The sequence below is a fragment of the Pagrus major genome, chromosome 21 (genome assembly GCF_040436345.1).
Source record: "Pagrus major chromosome 21, Pma_NU_1.0".
Lineage (NCBI taxonomy): Eukaryota > Metazoa > Chordata > Actinopteri > Spariformes > Sparidae > Pagrus > Pagrus major.
In genome coordinates this window covers 11,849,207-11,868,424 of record NC_133235.1, presented here as the reverse complement: position 1 = coordinate 11,868,424, position 19,218 = coordinate 11,849,207, and the positions used below count along the sequence as shown (strand labels likewise).

At 40.3% G+C, this 19,218-nt stretch overlaps 1 protein-coding gene across 1 annotated transcript in view; it reads left to right on the top strand.

Moving 5' to 3' along the window:
- The window catches only part of gpr158b (G protein-coupled receptor 158b), a 73,750-nt gene that overhangs the window by 49,338 nt on the left and 5,194 nt on the right, over positions 1-19,218 (top strand). The window contains exons 7-9 of the mRNA XM_073491864.1: positions 2,720-2,958; positions 13,093-13,231; positions 18,848-18,953. Of these exons, the coding sequence (XP_073347965.1) occupies positions 2,720-2,958; positions 13,093-13,231; positions 18,848-18,953 (484 nt within the window). The remainder of the gene's footprint in view (positions 1-2,719; positions 2,959-13,092; positions 13,232-18,847; positions 18,954-19,218) is intronic.

Genomic DNA, 19,218 nt, shown 5'->3' with positions numbered 1-19,218 from the left:
CTCTTCCCCTCATCTCATTTTGTCTCTGCTCCTCTCCTCGTTCCCCTACTTTCTTCTCGTCCTCTCTTCTCAATCCCCTTCTCTCTTCCTATCTCCTTTCATCTGTTCTCCTTGTCTCCTCTTCTCTTTTCCTTTCCTCTCCGACGTTTCCTCTTTTCCTATCAGCCTCCCACTTCTCTACTGTCATCCTTTCCTCTCCACCCTCTCCACTCTTCCTATCTCCTTTCTTCTCCTCTCCTTGTGTATTTTCTTTTTCTCCTCTTCTTATCTTCTCATCTCCTCTCCATCCACTCGTCCCTCCCTATTTCCTTTCCTCTTCTATCCTTGTCGCCTCTCTCCTCTTGATCTTTCCTCTCCGTCCTCTCCTCTTTTCCCGTCTCCTTTCCTTTCCTCTCCTCTCATCTCCTTGTCTCCTCTCCTCTTTTCCTATCTCCTTTCCTCTCTTCACATCTTCTCCCTACTCCCTTCTTCGCCTCATCATTTCCCCTCCTCTCTCCCTCTCTCCCTCTCTCCTCTCCTGGTCCCTCCTCTCCACTCCTGATATTAACTTGCCCTGTGAGTTGGCCTTTCTCCGTTTCAATAATTCAGCTCCCTCTCAGTCTGCATACTTATGAACACACACACATACATGCAGTCCTGCCAGTAAGCACATTTGAATTTCACATCAGGTTGGGTCCGTCCTGCCTGTTGAAGTATCTATTCAGACACACACTCACTCTCACTTCCTGCTCTTCAGCTCTGAGCGAGTGTTGCCGTGATGGGAGAAGGGGGTCAAAGGCCGGCCAGAGTGTTCCCGTGGCAAAATTACCAATTAGATTTTTTTCCTAGCTTGCTGGGTGTGAAGTGCGCCCCCGGGGCCAGGCTCTTACAGCCCAGTCTCACTGAATATATCAGAGATAAGATAGATTTGTCACAGTCTGGTCGGAGACAGCAGATGAGCACGGTGCACAGATAGTAAACAGAGAATTGACTGTTTCTGTGTCTGAATGGTAATATTCCATCACTATGTGCTATCTTTGTCTCCATATAATTCCCCTTACACAGCGTCAGATCACTTTAGGCTGATGTGTTGCATTTTTAATTCCCTTTACAGAGGCGGTATTGTCTTGTGTGCATGCAGAGAATGTAGTAAATACTGTGCAGCTTATAAATAAACTACCTCTGCTTGCATTCAGTCTACTGTGTCGGTTCCAATCACATTTGTTCAACCACCTCCAAGCTGAAGAAATACAAACTCACACCAAAAAGGTTTTTAACTCAAAGATATCACCATGAAACTTCCCCAGTTGATTGCTTACATTAAAACACAATTATTTTTGTATTAAAAGTTTTCTGAAATTGTATGTTAAAACATGCAAATGATGCATTATCTATTATCTAATCCCAACAGGGGGTCCATTCCCATTAGAATTATTATACGGTTCACCTATTATTTTTACATTAAGGTCACTCTTTACTGTCTGTTTCTTTCCAGGTTTCTGATGCTGTTTGGCTAGGTTTAGGGAACTAAAACACTTGCTTAGGTAGGTACCAAAAATACTTGATTAGATTTAGGGAACTAAAATACTGTTGTTAGTTATAGGCATCCAAAATACTTGGTTTGGTTTAGGGAACTTAAATACTTGCTTAGATTTGGGCAACAAAAATACTTGGTTAGATTTATGTAACAAAAATACTTGATTAAGTGTAGGGAACTAAAGTACTTGGTTAGGTTTAGGGAACTAAAATACTTGGCTAGATTTATGTAACAAAAATACTTGATTAAGTTTAGGGAAATAAAGTACTTGGTTAGGTTTAGGGAACTAAAATACTTGCTTAGATTTAGCCAACAAAAATGCTTGTTTAGGTTTAGGGAACTAAAATACTTGATTAAGTTTAGGGAACTAAAATGCTTGGTTAGGTTTAGGTAACTAAAATGCTTGATTAAGTTTAGGGAACTGAAATGCTTGGTTAGGTTTAGGGAACTAAAATACTTGATTAAGTTTAGGGAACTAAAATGCTTGGTTAGGTTTAGGTAACTAAAATACTTGATTAAGTTTAGGGAACTAAAATGCTTGGTTAGGTTTAGGTAACTAAAATACTTGATTAAGTTTAGGGAAATAAAATGTTTGGTTTGGTTTGGAAAACATGGTTTGGGTTAAAAACAGGCACTATCCCAATGTATAACAAGTGTTTCAAAGGACAACTTCTTCCACGTGTGTTTTTTTTCTGGTCTTCCCCCTGAGTTGCTATGACATTACACATTAAAAGAGATGTTGTCAGTCTCAATGATGGGCCTGGAGCAACATTAACTATGATATTCCAGGAAAAACACCAACACGGTGATATAAGATTGTGCCCCAAATCTCATAATTGACCAGTGAATGAAAAATGGTGCTTTCACATGGTCAATTAGGAGATTTTAAATATTGTTTCTTGATTTTTGGATTGTAAAAATTCCTGTACCCTCATTCTCCTCTCAGACATTTTCCTGCCCACCGTTTATTTATTTTCCCTTCAGCTCAAGAGATATTACAACGTTAAAAGGAATATGTTTAATGAACATGAATGATTTCAAGGATCACAGCCTTGTTCTCCCTGCTCCTTTTGATTCAAGTGGGCATGTTAATAAGAGCCGCAGGCATTGAGTTATCAATCGCAGGGAGAGCATCTCTTATTCACTGCTGGTCATGATTTCACCCAGCAGCAGCCTCTTCCTCCTCTCTGCTCCCTCTCCCAGGGTGTTAAAGGTGTTCCTGTCCCGCACCGCCCAGAGGACGCCTTACATGACCAGCTGGCGCGTCCTGCGGCTGCTGGTGGTGATTCTGCTGGTGGTGCTGTGGTTCCTGGTGGCCTGGACCTCCGCTGTGTGCCAGAACCCTGAGCTGAGTCAAGCCCTGATCTCAGCAGGACTCACCCCGGAGGGCCTGCAGTTCAGCATGTGTCTGCTGGACCGATGGGACTACATGATGGCTGTCGGTAAGCGTGTGTTTTCTCTTTTTTCTGTACTTACATGTGCCTTGTGTGTAGCGATGTCTTTACAGGACTAGTGAGGAAATTTGGGTCTCACTTCACTGTAAGGAGCTTTTGGGCTTATAGCTTTGGTCTGGGCTGCTCGAGTGAGGCAAAAGATTAAGTTTAGTTTAGAAACTTTGCTTTTGGAAAACACTGCAGGCACACAACAGCCTGTTTGAACATTTTAGCTGTTAATGTTAGAAATCTATTCATTTTCCAGTCAGGATTGCAGCGGTATACTGTTTTCAAGGTATACCATGTTACATGTTTACATTTGCGTATCTACGGTATTAAATTCTAACAAATTAGTGTTATTGAACAAATAATATTTCAAATTTATATCAAGTTTCATGTCAGGACTTTCATTCCTTTATTGTTCTTTGTAACTGAAAATGATAATAATAGTAATAATAATAATAATAATAATAATAATAATAATAATAATAATAATATAAATTGTAATTCTGTATAATGTGACATTTTCTGAGAAGGTTATCATATCATGAAAATGTCATACCGTGTCATACCGTTTTGCTCTGACACAGTTTTTCTCAACTTTTGTTTGACTCTTCATTAAATTTTCATAAAAACTGCTGAGAATGCTGCCATCTTCTATTTATATTCTGTGAGAGAGAGTCTCATTAAAGAGTGAATTAAAGGTACCCTGTGGAGTTGGAGTTGAATTCTTTGCTCCAATACTTTCGGCGACTGGGTTCTTACTTTTTGCCCCTCACTCGTGCATGAGCAGGGGACAGCCTTTCAAAATGTTTTTTACGAAGCAGTCCTCAAAATTACACACAGTGTTTTTGTGTTAAACATCACTTTTGTTTGTTTATCAGAAAGCTCCACAGGGCCCCCTTGACACCCAGCTGAATGAAGTCTTTCAGAGCCCTCTCTAGTGAAGTTTTAATTTCATTAAGGCTGTAACCATACCCAATGATGATGTCACAGTGTACTCACACACCCTGAAAAACACTTCTAGTTCACTCCAGCAAGGTGAGAAGTTTCACCACCGGAGCTCAGCAAAAACAAGCTTTCTGGGGGATGTTACATTTCTCTTTTTAACACTCTAGACCCCCCACCCTGGAGCACCTGTTCAATATTTCACTAAAGGGCTTGGAAAAACCTGTTAATATTAAATCATTCTCAGTGAAACATGTTAAATAAAGACCTGAGCTTTGTATAGATACTTTTGAGCCCTGGTGCAGCCCAAACAACTAGACTGAGACTGCTTGAAAATGTGGGTCTCAGTCTGCTTCCAAAAGGACTCTTGTGCGGGTCGTTTGTGGTCCGAAAGCGAGTGACCCAACCACAGGATTTTTTAATTGCAATATAAAAAGCTAAATTACTGGCCTAATAAATCAATCTGCCGAGCGTGAACTGTTCGGCAAGCAATCCTGAAATCAATCTGTAGCTTATAACCCGTGTCATTAAGTTAACTCATTTCATGGGAACACGTATGCACGTCAGCGCGGGGATTTCCCCTGATTAATAGGTCAAACCTGTTAAACTGCTGCACCCTACTCTGTGCACTTTGTCAGTTCATTAAAGACCATTAAAAGTGTTTGACAGCGATCCAACAGTAATAAGCCCCCAAACACATTACTGTACAAGAAGTCTCCTCTTCATCCCGTCTTTTTAGCCATTATTCATTACATTGCAGTCCAGCATTACTAATAATGCTAATAATAAGTTATTGCAATTTCAATTTCAAACAGCTTTACTTCGGTTATATTTGCAGGACCGTTATAAGTCGCCACCTTTCAAGCTTGAAACTGTTCTTGGGACCTAATTTCCCTCTGAGGGTAACTTGTTTATTCAGTTATGGAAAAACATTCATCAAGTAAATATTTATGAGTTTGTTTTATTACCCTATTAATACTGTAAATATTACCTTTCTGAGTTTTATTCTTTTCCAAAACTATATGAGTGCACTTTTAAAGAGCTGCATAAACATGTCCAATAAAAATGTCCAATCAGCGAGTTCCCTGTCAGTCTGTATAACTTCATGTTCATGTTAAAAGTCAGTGTGACCAGATTCTGGACCAGAACTTAAATGCAACAGTGCATCATTTTTTTCCTTTAGTAGTTTGGACCAATTGTGTGAAAACTCCCAAAGTCATCATCAAAGATTGGAACCATAAAAATACAGTGAACCAATGAGATCTGCACTTTTTAGCTGGTTTCCACCCAGTTTCCTCTTATAATCTTACAGGTGCCATAATATTGTGTGGTGAGAGAGATCCTGACCCACTGTGTATCATGGAAAGCAACAAAGACATTATGAATTCATGTTTTTGGCTGCAAATCGTATAAACACCATCAGTAAACAGCAGGATCTGTTTACCTGGGGGGAAGGGTGGGATGGACGGACTGACAGAGTCGCTGCAACTTTTCCACATACAGATTCAGCAATTTCTTTCTAATAGAGAAGGACATTTCCCACTACCACATTACTGCTGTTTGCTCTTATAACATTACTGTGTGGGCTGAAGTGTGAGACATGTCTTTTTTATTTTGAAGCCTGAACCAGTGAAGGATCTGTGATGTTGTCAGACTGAATGTTGACTCAGGAAGCAAACAGAGAGAAATGCTGTCAAATCACACATTCATTATAAAATCGACCTGAAGTTTCTTCTTTCGGGTCGACTGAGATGCAAAAAACTTTAGTGCTATTTGATATTTTGCCTGGTATTTTTTTTTAATCAAGCTTGGTCTAAAAAGACACACATGCCACATATTTGGCATTCGATTGAAAAACAACTTGAGATTTTCAGTTTCCTTCTTTTTTGAGCATGGACCTATAAAAGAAGGACGGGGCATCACCTCGTCATTCCAACATTCTTGGTGCCAGATTTGGTGTCAGTTCTGTTGCAGTCTAAAGGAGATTCATGGACAAGCAGACTTAAACCTAAGATATCTCCAGCGTGACCTTTGATGAAGAAACGCCTCTGCAAAATGAAAGAACACGCTTCAGATTCTCGTTGAAAATGTTATAAAATCTGTTTCCTTCAATCCTTCTCTCCTCCTTTTATTTCAGTCGGAGGCTGCTTTATGGTGATTGATTGGGCCTGTTGAACTGTTTTCTTACAGTAGACTACATGAAACAGCACAGAAATACAGAAAAGTACCGTTGATGGATATTTTTTGAGAAAACATATTTTGCAACTCCTTCACTGGAACTGGTGGCGTCTCTAAAAAACAAGTTCATAAGGAATAATGGCAGCATGCCGGCTCAACTGCGAGTGGTTTGAAGTCCAGAGGCTCCAATGAAAGTGTGGTCAAAGGGTAAACAGCCTGCGACGGTTGAGAAACTGATGGACACAGTAAGGCAAAGAGACGCTCTCCGACCTCACAGAATTGAGTTTTCAGTGGTGTAGCCGCACCGTGTCTGGCTCATCTGTTGTGGACGGTGCGGTCCTCTTTACCGCAGCTGATGGTGCCTACAGCAAATAGATTGCACAGAAATAGAGGGAACTGTCTGAAGTCGTTAAACTGCATCTTGAAATTTCCAGCCAATCTTGAGCACAATGCATCCATAGTTGTTCAAGTGATAAATCATGTGCGACAGAAATAAACAGGTGTATTCTAGGAAATCTCCGTCTTGTATAAATGTGATAAACGTCTCTGATTTGAACAGAACCGCCTTTTTAAGCAAAGTCACAAAATGCTCCAAAACCTGCTATTATTGTGCCGTAATAGGACTGCTTATCGAGTGCAGTGCCCTCCAGGCAGCACTTTGAAAGACCTCTGCTCTTAAATGGATGCAGTTATGAATGTTGATGATAATGTCAATTGTTGGATTCACCTTTCTCTAATGGGTTCGCTCACAAACAGTTTAATGAATGACGCTGTGCGCAGCATTAACAGCGGGACGCTCTGATAAACAAGTTGGAGGACGCCTCTCTGACAGTGTCTTAAAGCAAAACACCTCCGGAGGACAGGAGGTGCCACAGCATCCCTTTGTTATTATTACAGCTCTTTATGGCAAGCATGTCTCAAAGGACTTTCCAGAGGATAAGCTTGTCTAGTTTAAACAAGCCTAGACAAGAGCTATCACAGAATAAAAAGCTTAAAAAAAAAGCTACTCATTATGGAACATTATAAAAAGACTATTTACCCAAATCTACCTCAATTATGGAAACTGAAGTGTAATACATTCCTCACTGAATTATCTCTGAATATGTATCTGTTATATTGTTGCTACCACAACTTCACCTTTTATTATTCAGCTTATAAATAATATGAATCAAATAATCCAAACTCTAAGAATTAATAAAGATACCAGTTTTTCCCTGTAGTGTAGAAGCAGGCTCTAAGGGACTGTACAAAAATTGTTGCTTTGGGCCCTCCACATGACTTTGAGATAATTTCCAACACCCTCCTCCTTAATATTTCAATTCAACTCTGATTCAAGCGTAATAATTTAATGGAACAACAGTTTTTATATGACCCAGAATTGCCTCATTGTAAATGGTGCGCAACATTAATAATTTGTATTGATTTGAATGTCTTAACTGTTTGGGCCATCTTGTAAATTTGGCACATGTTATACATTAAATTATTTATCTCTTTGTGTAAAAACGTTGTGTCCTAATGATATATGTGTGTATTTGAATCCAATCACAAGTGCACGCATGTTGAGACGCATTATGCAACTGACAAGCTGTCACCAAAGCGGCACGTTAACACCAGTGCAGTGAGGATACAGACGTTTAATATAGGAGACGAGACACCATAAAGCAGATCTACCTGTATGCCACAGAGATTTCAGTCTGAAGTATGGTTCTAACACTTGGCTGATAAACCACAGAATTGTAGAGCAACGTTAGGCTTCGTGATCAAAGTCAGTTTTTATAGCCCATGGATAAGTTCATATTCTCACGCTCCCTCCGTCTCACTCGTCCTCAAGAGCTCTCTCTCTCTCCCCCTGCTGAGAGTCTGCATCACGCTTTTTTCATCAATTGATGGTTTATGAGGTGCTGCAGCCCCAGTTCCCACGTCCGTGTATCAAATGTTATGTTTACGTAGCATCTCAGCTGCTCTCTGTTTTCCAAAGTTCAAAATGTGAGCAACAAAACTGAAAAAAAAGAAGTGCAGATCAGAAGAAGGGAACAGAACAGAATAACTTACAAAGAGAGAGGGAAAGACAAGGACTGAAATATGACACACGAGGATGAATCTATCGAAATAAAGCAGGAAATAACTAAACCAAAAAACCTAAAGCATGGCAGCAATGATGTGTAATCCATATTAATGATAAATATCCATTCATAGCTTCTGCTCACATACATACACTTTCATTTCCTTTTCTATGATGTTATTTTTTTATCTCATTTATCTAACATGTATGTCTCCTTCTTTCATATAATACCAACATATTCACTAATGTTTTCTCCTGTTGGGCTGCAGAGTGAAGAAAGTCGCAGCTTGAGTTTACTCAAAACTAGCAGTTTGTCCGGCTGGCTGTGAGAAGTCACTGCTGGGTAGATTTTGTTTATCAGAGATGCTGAGAAAAAGCAAGACAGTACATAAAATAAGCACAGTACAAATGTCAGATATGTCAGACCATTGTGTTTAACTGCATACAGTATCTTTAAATGTCATAGTTGTGGCTGAAAATGACCACAGATAATGACCATGACCACCCAAAACCTTCAGCAAAATTCTGACCCGTGTCTCCAGACTCGGAGACAGTCCATGAAATAACCAGCCTTCATTGTGTACCTATCAAGCATGAAGACTGACAGTATTGGTAAGATGCTGCAGGTACTATCCCATCGGTTTTCCTGTGCTCGCCCAGATGGCTTTGTGTGTGTGATACAGTAGCTTCCTACTGACCGAGTCTTGAAGCAGGAGGCGGTGACGGGCACCACACTGAAGCCAGTGTGACAGCAGGGGAGACTAATCCTGTTTGGAAAGGAGGAAAGGATGGATCTCTGAGAGATGCTCGGTCTGCCTCTGAAAACTGACAGACAGACAGACACAGAGAGAGAGAGAGAGTGGCAGGGAAAAAGAAGAGTGAAGCCTGTGAAGTATGAAGCTTGAAGGGATGTGGGCAGCGATGCAGAGAGTGTTTTCCACCAGCTGGGGAGAGGGGGAGAACTTGAGAGGGAAGGAAGAAGAGGCGGGAGCTGGTGAAGGGAGGACAGCTAAGGACACTCAGGAGACAGGACGGAGGAGCAAAGCATCTTCAGAGAGAGGAACAAACACTTTAGATGGAATAAAACACGTAGAGCACAAAAAAATCCCTCTGTCTGTGTTGTGTGTGTCGGTGCGCATTCGGGTGCGCGCTCGAGACGACACAGGAAATAAGGGATCCCTGCTGCTCGCTCTGACAGCCAGTGAGAACACACTGTTGTGCCGGGGATACACTGAAGGACAGGAAACACCCCGCAAAGCTGCCTTGCAGGATTCTAACACTGCGAGCGGCGGTGCAGTGCCACGCTTGTGAAAATTCAACTAATTGCTTTTCTGTGTTTTGACTTGTTTAGTCATAATGCTGACAAGGGAACACTTGTCTTTCCAGAAATGAATAAATCCTCCTATTTTGTCTTGAAATGCAGAGCGAAATGGTGCTGAGTCAAAACAGTATTGATAATGTCAACAATAAGGAATTCATTTGAATCCGTAATTAATCTGCATTAGTGGGAATTGTTATCCTTCCCTTCTTGCAAGCAGCTCTAAGTGCATCCCGATTCAGAGGCTAAGTACCATGTAATTAGTGATGATTTATAGCCTAGGTCTATTCATGAATATTAATGGACTGTAATCACTGTAAAGACTTTATGGACTTATATGCTAACACAGTCCTTGGCTCAGTTCTTCGTGCTCTTCGCTGCGTTCAAACAAAACAACACGCTTGTATAAAAGCCTGTGTCAGAGGAAAACCTCTGACTTGGTGATGCTCATTTAGAATTTTAAAGGGGCACTATGTTGTTCTGGAGAAGAAGAATAATACAAACTCAGAAATATTCATCTTTTCCATAACAAACAAACAAATAAACAAGCTGTTCTCAGAGGAAAATAAGGTCCCCAGAAAACTGTTTGAAGCTAGAATGGTGGCAGGGTCTGCCACATATAAACAAAGTAAAAAGGTATGAAACTGTGCTGTCATTTAAGGTCAGTTTGTTTATTCAGTTTGTTCAGTCATGAAAACGAAGAGTGTTTGTTTATTTATTTTGTTTAGGCATAAAACAAATCAGTCAGTGAAGATCTTTCTCTTCTGAATAAAATATATCCCCCAAAACTACATAGTGCACTTTAACCTGTATTATTTATTTGAAACTACAATTGAGTTGCCAGATGAATAGAAAATATAGTCAAGACATGGACAAGGTTTGAAATAATGATTTGTATGTGAAATAATCATTTTGCCTGTAAAACTTTTGCTTTCGTCAAAGAACTTCCAACAATTACAGCCTTGCAGACCTTTGGTATTAGCTGTCAAAGGTCTACCTCCCTCAGGTTGGATTGGCTTGATCGACACTCCTTACGCTCCCACTACAACTCTATATTGTTGAGATCTGGTGACTGCTTCTTCCCTGAATAAATCTTGTATTGTTTCGAGCTGTGCGGTGAAGTTGGCTCCAATCAAGTGCCATTCACGCAAAATGGGGGTGATAGCCTTCCTTATTCAAGATCCCTTTACACACATTTCCTCCACCATGCTGGACAGATGGCGTCAAGCACTCCTCAAGCATCTTTTCATTTGTTCTGCGTCTCACAAATGTTCTTCTATGTGATCCAAACACCTCAAACTTAGATTCATCTGCACATTACATTTTCCAGTCTTTCTCTGTCCAATGTCTGTGTTCTTTTACCCATCGCAATCTTTTATTGGCCGGTCTAGGGTATGGCTTTTTCTTTTCTACTCTGCCTAGAGGGCCAGCATCCTGGAGTCATGTTTTGCAGGTTCCATTCAATGAAGCTGCCAGTTGAGGACCTGTGAGGCGTCAGTTTCTCCGACTAGGGACTAGGATGTACTTTTTCTTGCTCAGTTGTGCACTGGGGCCTCCCACTTTCTTTCTATTCTGGTTAGAGCCAGTTGGCGCTTTTCCTTGAAGGGAGTAGTACACGCCGTTTTGTGAGATCTTCAGTTTCCTGGCAATTTCTTGCAAGAAAAGACTGACGAGTTTCAGAAGTTTTCTGGCCATTTTGAGACTATAATCGAACTAAAAAATAATGATGCTCCAGATACTTAAGGCCGATTTCATTGCTTCTTTAATCAGTAAAAAGGCTTCCAGCTGTGCTGACATAATTGCAGGGTTTTTTTTTTAATGATCAATTAGCCTTTTAACGTGAGAAACTGGTATTAGCTAACACAATGTGCCACTGGACCACAGGAGCGATGGTTGTTGAAAATGGTCTTCTGACACTTATGTAGATATTTCATTAGAAATAGGCAAAAAGAAATAGTCATTTGAAGATAAAATGGTAATTTACCACATTAATAATGGCCAGACTGAATCACTGATCAATTTAATGTTATTTTGATTGAAAAAAATCTGCTTTTCTAAGTGACTCCAAACTTTAGAGAGGTGGTGTATTGGTTTTTCCCCTGGCAGTAAAATAAGCATCATCTTTTTGTTCTACACCAGAGAGCAGCAAATATCTATTAGATTGCTTCAAGACATAATTTCATCCCTGCAAAATGAGTCCTCTCCATCACATATCAAATAATTAATATTGATTTTTTGCAGCTGATGTTCTTTAGAATTCTATTACGTTGACAATTTAGGTGATAATGAGCTATCTGTGCACATATTTATTCTGATATGTGTTGATAACCGTGAAGACAGCTAGCTCTCTAAATACATCTTGCTTGTGAATCGCTGCGTGTCCTCTGTGAGATGAGACGATAGCAGGAATATAACACACTGTCAAGGAAGCAGCCGTCTCTCTTGGGGGAAACACTGCAAACACGGGGAATCCTCACTCAATTAGGAACTGCTAAATCTGAGGTTAACTTCTTGGTGTCAATGCTGTCAGAGTGTCAGCAGGGATGAGGATCCACTTCTTTGTGCCCTGAGTAACAGAACAGTACTGAATGCATTTAACATGCAGATAAAACAGAGACTAAACCAATGCTCAAAAGGAAAAGGTTTGAACATTTTGAAAATATATGTTGGGAAAATTCTCCCTGAGAGTTAGATGAGAAGATGTATCACATTTTCATGTCTGTGTGTTGAGTACAGAGCTCGAGTACAAAGACTAAAAAACAGGGTTAATCGCCTTTAAAGCCCGATTTTAAACATGCTGTTTCTCATGTGTTTCATCCATGCACAAACTGAAAAGTACGAAAAAATAACAGTTCAGGAAGAGTTACAGTGACAGTCTAGTTGCCTGGAGAAGCCTGTTTAACCTGTGGTCACCTGCCGTTTTGGGCTAGCTGGGTGGATGAATTAACAATCCGACGACCACAAATTTTCATTTTTACATTTCCGCTTTCGGCATTTCAACAGTGGAGATACAGCTTTTTAATCAGTGAGCTTTACAGGTGTTGGTGAGAATATAATTATTGAATATAAGAATATCACTTTTTAACTTTAGAGAGAGCCAGGCTAGCTGTTTCCCCTTGCTTCCTGCCTTTAAGCTAGGCTAAACTAATTGCCTCCCTGCCCTAGCTTCGCACTAAACGCATGAGAACTTCTGTTGCAGTGCAGAACTATTGTCTCCACCTAATTACACAAACAAACTAATCTTTACTGGTTGACATAAAACACATTGCTCCCAGTGCACAGGCGTGGGTACGTAGCCACAGACTCCAGATCTAAAAACTCTGGTATACTGCGAAACACAGAGATTTTTCTAGCCGTAGGCTTGAATTTAGACCTTGATTTATATGTAAATGTCCCACACTGCAGGTTTAAAGCTTTAGATTGATTTTGGTACTTTGTTCTTTTAAAAGTTTCCAGCCTAACGAGAGGCATTTTACTAAGAAAATCCAACTTTCTAGATTGCATATTGTCCCAGCTTGAGGAGTATACAAACTCTCACCTAAAGACACTAAACCTAATTAGGAAAGGAATGAAAAGACAATAAAGATTTTAACAACCGTGTGACCCTTTTTTTGTTGTTGTTCCTTTTGTTTCCCAGCGGAGTTCCTGTTCCTGCTATGGGGCGTGTACCTCTGCTACGCCGTCCGCACCGTACCCTCGGCTTTCCACGAGCCACGTTACATGGCCGTGGCCATCTACAATGAGCTCCTCATATCAGCCATCTTCCACATCATCAGGTGGGTACGGAAAATGGGGTTGAAACAGGCACGAGCGGGCAGGAACAGTCATTGAGAGAAGAGATGTGTGTGCTGACAGAAAAAGATGAAGGGAGGATAGAGAGAAGGGGATACGAAACAAGTATCTAAACGTTCTTGATGAACATATCTGTGATGGTAATGATGAAATAAAGCAAAGGACTTAGACGACTTCACCCCTTCTTGCAGCACAAGCTGTTGTTTAATATAATGGTAGGGGTATTTGCCTGTTCGAAAGAGTATAACAAGTGTTCAACATGTCAGATGAAAGGCAGGGTTCACCCGCCCGCTTCATCAGGGAAATGAAAGGTGTCAGCAGCGCCTGGGTAAGCCAGTTGAAAGGGGGTGAATAAAAAAACCTCTTCCCCCGGCGGAGACGCAGCATAGATCTACTGTGCCAGAGCCCAAAATAAACTCTATTTGCCCTGTAGCTGTCTATGTGTTACTCTCACTTAGAGGTGGAAAGTTATGTAATATACTCAATTAAACAACATGTGAGGATTTTAAATGTCTTTTTATTGAGTAATCATCATATATTTAATAAGCTGGATGTCACCGAAACCTCATTGATTTTTTCCCCCTGTAATTCACATCGACAATACTCACCCAGTATTAACAATGGATCAAATAACTTTGTGTAATGTGAAGGTGAACGCACAGAGAATCATCATCGACAACTCTACTGTTTCCATGACTACGTGAATAAACCAATAGAGAGATGTAGCTAACTTGATGGCTATGCTGATTGGACAAATTTCTTCACGTAGCTCTTCCTTGGGTGACATACTGTGAATAATGCAACGTGAGCATGAATGTATTATAGACCTGGACACAGCAGCGCCACAGTGCGCAGTGGCCACTCGCGTTATTGCAGCAAAAAATTTCCCTTTGGGCCAAAAAGCACTTTCCCGTTGACAGCCGTTATAGAAGAGACATTTGTAAAACAGTTGATAGGCCACCTGAAACTGCAAACAAGGACAATTATTACAATTTTTTTTTTATCCATTTAGGTTTAATATTAGTACAGCTTTAAAAATCGGTGACAACATCACAACGTAAAGTCTATGGGCAGAGCAAGAACTCTCCGGTGGGACAAACTCTACTGCTCATATTCATCAGCCTAACCAGGAAGTAAACCAGTAAACCATTAAATCCATGAACATGATTAGCAGCATGGTGAATGAGAAGTTTCTGCCAAACTATCTTTAATGCAATGTTGTTTCAAAATTGAGAAAATGATCGCTATTAAGATTATGGATCAAGATTGCAATTAAATTGATCATGATGTTATATTTTGTCCAGATCACTCACCCCTAGCTGGTGAACCTGGTTGATGGAGACCAAAACGTTAGATATAACAACTTTAAAAAGTGATCATATGTTAATGTTGTGTTTCTAACTTGTTTAGCTGCCCTTAAAAAGCCAAAATTATTAGTCACCTTTTAAGTTGTCGTTTTTCTTTCACAGTGCAGCAACAGCTTCGGCTAAAAAGGTTTTACAAGCTAGTTTATCTCAAAACTAAGTTACACACCATTTTGTTGTCGATGTTCTTGAAGGCAGACTGGAGTCTGGTTTGATCAATGTGATTTTCTCCCTTCAGGCAGCAACTTCATGTTTGTGTTGTGTGAAAATCAGCTTGCAGAGACACTTGATTGAAAAGCATAATAGATTTTTCGTCCGTTTTACACCACGTGTTCTCTTCATCTTACAATTTTGTTAGTAACACAGTTGAAGGTAGAGTCTGTTTGAAAAAGATCCATGTGGGAGGTTTGGAAAACTCCATTACTGCCCCACTCAGAGATGATATTGTAAAAGCTTAAATCATCTTATCGAGCTGCTAAATCAGATTCGACTTGGTAAATTCTGACTCGCAACTCTGCGTTCTTGTGTCTCTTGGGAGCTTACTTACAGACAAGCTATGTTTTATGCTCTTATGGGTTTAGACAGTCTGAGTTGGGATGGTGGATGGTAGAAGTAGTAACAGCCACATTTTTTACAAGACTCCTAAAGCAAAGACTATTTTGTCAATCCTATTGCAGTGGGAATAAAAAAAAATGGCCAGGTGGTTTTTATAGTGTGCCTGCAGGAGCCCGGGGCAAAAAATTCCATTTGTCACACTTTTACAGATAAAAACTGCTGGTGATTGAATATCCTTTCATTTAGGCAGAGGTCCATTGTGCTCAGCTGGACAAAAAGGAAAAAATCGCATTCTTTTAATCTGTTGAGAAACCGCAAAGTCCGGTGGGGACACCTTCATCAGTGGTATGAAACAGTTATAAATCAAGCTGTTCCTGTTAGCTGGGGAATAAAACATGAGAGTGCTTTTGGGGAGCTGACAGAGTCAGTCTGCTGCTGCCGCCCAGAGATAAGGCTGGACTTGTGCGGGATGTAGCGTGTGTGTGTGTGGTGTGGTGGCATTGATGAAAACACACACACTATGCTTTTTGGATACCTAATGTGAATTATGGATGTGAATTGGGAGCGATGACAAAGGACCAACAACGTCTGAGCCACCTTGGCGGACCCCTCTCTCTCTCTCTCTCTCTCTCTCTCTCTCTCTCTCTCTCTCTCTCTCTCTCTCTCACACACACACACACACACACACACACACACACACACACACAAAAGGCACAATACTCAGCTTGATACTGTCTAATATCTGTGTTGATTTATCCGTCAGGGTGTCTGGCTTTGATGGGTTGCAGCCACTTGTTAGAGCCCATTTAGGCTTTTGTGTACTTTTAACATTCTGCAGCAATAATTGGAGCAATTACCTGTACTGCTGCTCTTGAGAACAATACAAACTATGATTTGAAACAGCTGCAATAATGGGAATGATGACACGAGGCGTTTAAAGGAAGCCACAAGCGACCAAAATCGCTGCTGTGAGCTTTGACATAGATTCTGCACGTGGCTTGATTGAGGAAGCGGTGACAGAAATGGGACGCCATTTCTTTGTGCAAAATTATTGATTTGGTGTAATGCTGATGGTGGGAGAAAACAATGTCTCCGCTCTGCGCTGCAAACTATTTTATTTTATGTAGCACTTTTTAAACAATGTGACAAATAGCTATACAGTATAAAAATAAAGATAACAGCAACGAATATTTAAAAGAAGTGATTAAAGTGGTGAAACAACAAAGTGACAAACAGGAGAATGAAAAGATAAAAGGAAAATGTGGATGGATTTAAAATGGGGCACAGTCTCTATCCTTGGCTCTACAGACTGATGGGGGTAAACAAAACTACAAGCAGGAGCCTGACCGTGCCAAACTTTAAACACCAGCAGTAAAATCAATTTTACTGTAATCACTCAGCCAGTGAAGGGCAGGAAGGACATTCAAATCACATCAGTCTACTTTCTACATATAGTAAGTCTGCATGTGGGTGTGACTAGTTGTCCAGGCTGCCCTCTGGCGACATGTACAATCAAGGCTGGGTATTTTAGGTAACTATAGAGTGCTGTAGGGATTTTTTTTTGTAGGCTATCCCAGAAGGTAGCATTGTCCTGGTTCCGGGAAGAAAAAAAAAAGCCTATGGGATTTTGTTAATTTAATTTTGGATTATCGCAAGAAATGATGTTGATCCTCACAGATGAACACCATTTTTCAAAATGTTTTATGACACGTAAATGACATCACCAGAAGTAAAAAGCTATGGATAGGCTATAAACAAACTACGGCTTCATCGTCACACCACTAAGCCTTACTACACAATACACTTTATTATAAACTGATCATTCTGCAAGTTATAAAATTAGAGTTTCAATAGTTTGCAACTGAAGTCACAATATTCATTGATGCACAAGAAGTCAAATGTTACATCTGCCCCCACACTTTCAAGAATAGAGATATTTGTAAAACAATTTAATATAATAAATTATTAATTCCAGTTTAAGTTTATAGTGAAAAACTTGTATATGTGAGACGTCAGTTGGCTGGCTCAGAGAGATCGTTGCTGTGAACAGGGATTTAAACTGAACACAAAACACTTTTCTTACATTGTTAGAACATTTTATTACATTTAAACTCAAGGACACTGAAGGTTAACAGTGTATGAGGAAAATACTAAGGACCAAAGAAATTATTTTATACCTCAAAAATGAGCTTTGGCAAAAAAAAACAGGTAGACAGGTATGAGACATCAGTTTGTCCTTTGGCAGGCAGAGAGGGATCAAAGACCATGTGCATGATGAATGTCACGGCTCTGCATTGCTTCTGCTTTGAGCAATTTAAGATGTTACAATTGCACCCGGTCTCCCCTAATGATGTTTAACGCCCTGACAGCATCTGTGGTCTCATTCTGCCACTTGTAAGCAACCACTCTTTTTAAAAAAAGACATTTAAATGCTTTTTAAATAGATCAGGGGGTATTTGCATATTTTATGTCATAGAAGAAATTGAGAAAATCTCTTAAGCTTGTGTTAACCACGGATCTTATTTTCAGCAGTTAAACGACAATCCATTCAAACAACCCATTCACCTGGTAACTTGTTTCTAGGTTTTATGACTCATTCCTGCTGCACTTTACACACTTCATTACTTCACTGTACAGGGTCCAGATCGCAGTCAGGGTCCATACAGAGAAGACGGTAGCCCTGCGAAATCTTAGCAGGTTACCAACCCAAACGCAGTATCATATCAAATTTAAGGCCAGTTTTAAATCACTGAATCTTTTGGAAAATGTTGCAGCTCCTGTTACACATAAAGCTGAAAACACACTGTATGAGCTGTCGATATCTCACTGTAGCCAAGAGGATAAATGCTGATAATAGGTCTACTTCGGAAACTGTGATGGTCGAGCAAACGTTAATGAGCCAAACCCTGGAGGGCAGCTCCAGGTGATTCAGGTTACAGATCAGGTAAGGACCACACAGAAACAGACAGACAGACATAGAAAGACTGTGCAATGTGAGAAGAAACAGCAGAAAATAAAGGAAAGCAGGACTAAAGAGGCCATGCTAGCAGCTCTGTGAGGCCGTGTTCACACACACTGGTGCATATTAAGCTAAATGCTAACTTCTGCATAGGCTGCTCATATGCTCACAATGACAAATCTATATCAAGTTTACCATGTTCAACATTTTAGTTAGCATGTTAGCAAACTAGCATTTGCCAGTTAGCAAAAACACAGTAAAATACCTTATTGTGAAGGTTTAAACATAGCCAAAGTCTTTTGGAAAAAAGTGTTTATCTTGGCAGCTGTCTGTGGCTCTATACTGTAGTGTGACACGTTTAAAGTGTATCTTGCCTCAACACAAATTCACTGCACTCGAGTTCAGGTGAACAGATCAGTCATATCCTTTACAGAAGCCTCTCAAAAGGAGGAAAACGGTTCCAAATACTGCTACTTTAATAATTTCCCCCAGGTTTGCTTCCCTGCCTCTGTTTACAGTTTTATGGAAGAGGAGGGCTTCAGGGTTGTGGTGTTAGCCTACATTTCATTCTGTTTTCCGCATCCAGAGACTCACATCACTACAGGCTGCTTCTGATGTGTGTTTGTGTGTCTGAGTGTATTTCACAGTCACACACCAAGCACTCCGTCCAACAAATATTACCTTTGATAATGTGATGATGTTGATGTTTGTCTCTTCTGCAGGTTCTCTCTGGTGCCGGGGCTGCACCCTGACTGGATGCTCATGTTGTTCTTTGCTCACACTCATCTGACTGTGACTGTGACTCTGGGCCTGCTGCTCATCCCAAAGGTAACACTTCATATCTTTAAAGCAACATTATGCGAGTTTTTCACCTCAAAATATCAGCTTCAAAATCATGTAGATGGTTCAGTGTCTTGTAACAGGGTGAATGGTGTCTCTGTCTCAGCCATTCTGGCCCCTATCACTTGTTTCTGCACTATGTAACTTCAGTGAGAGGGTAGGATCACAGCGTTACATACATGTTTACTTCAACATACAAGTTTTCAACACATAACATTGTTATGAGGTTATGAGTTTTGTTTGTAGTTAGCAC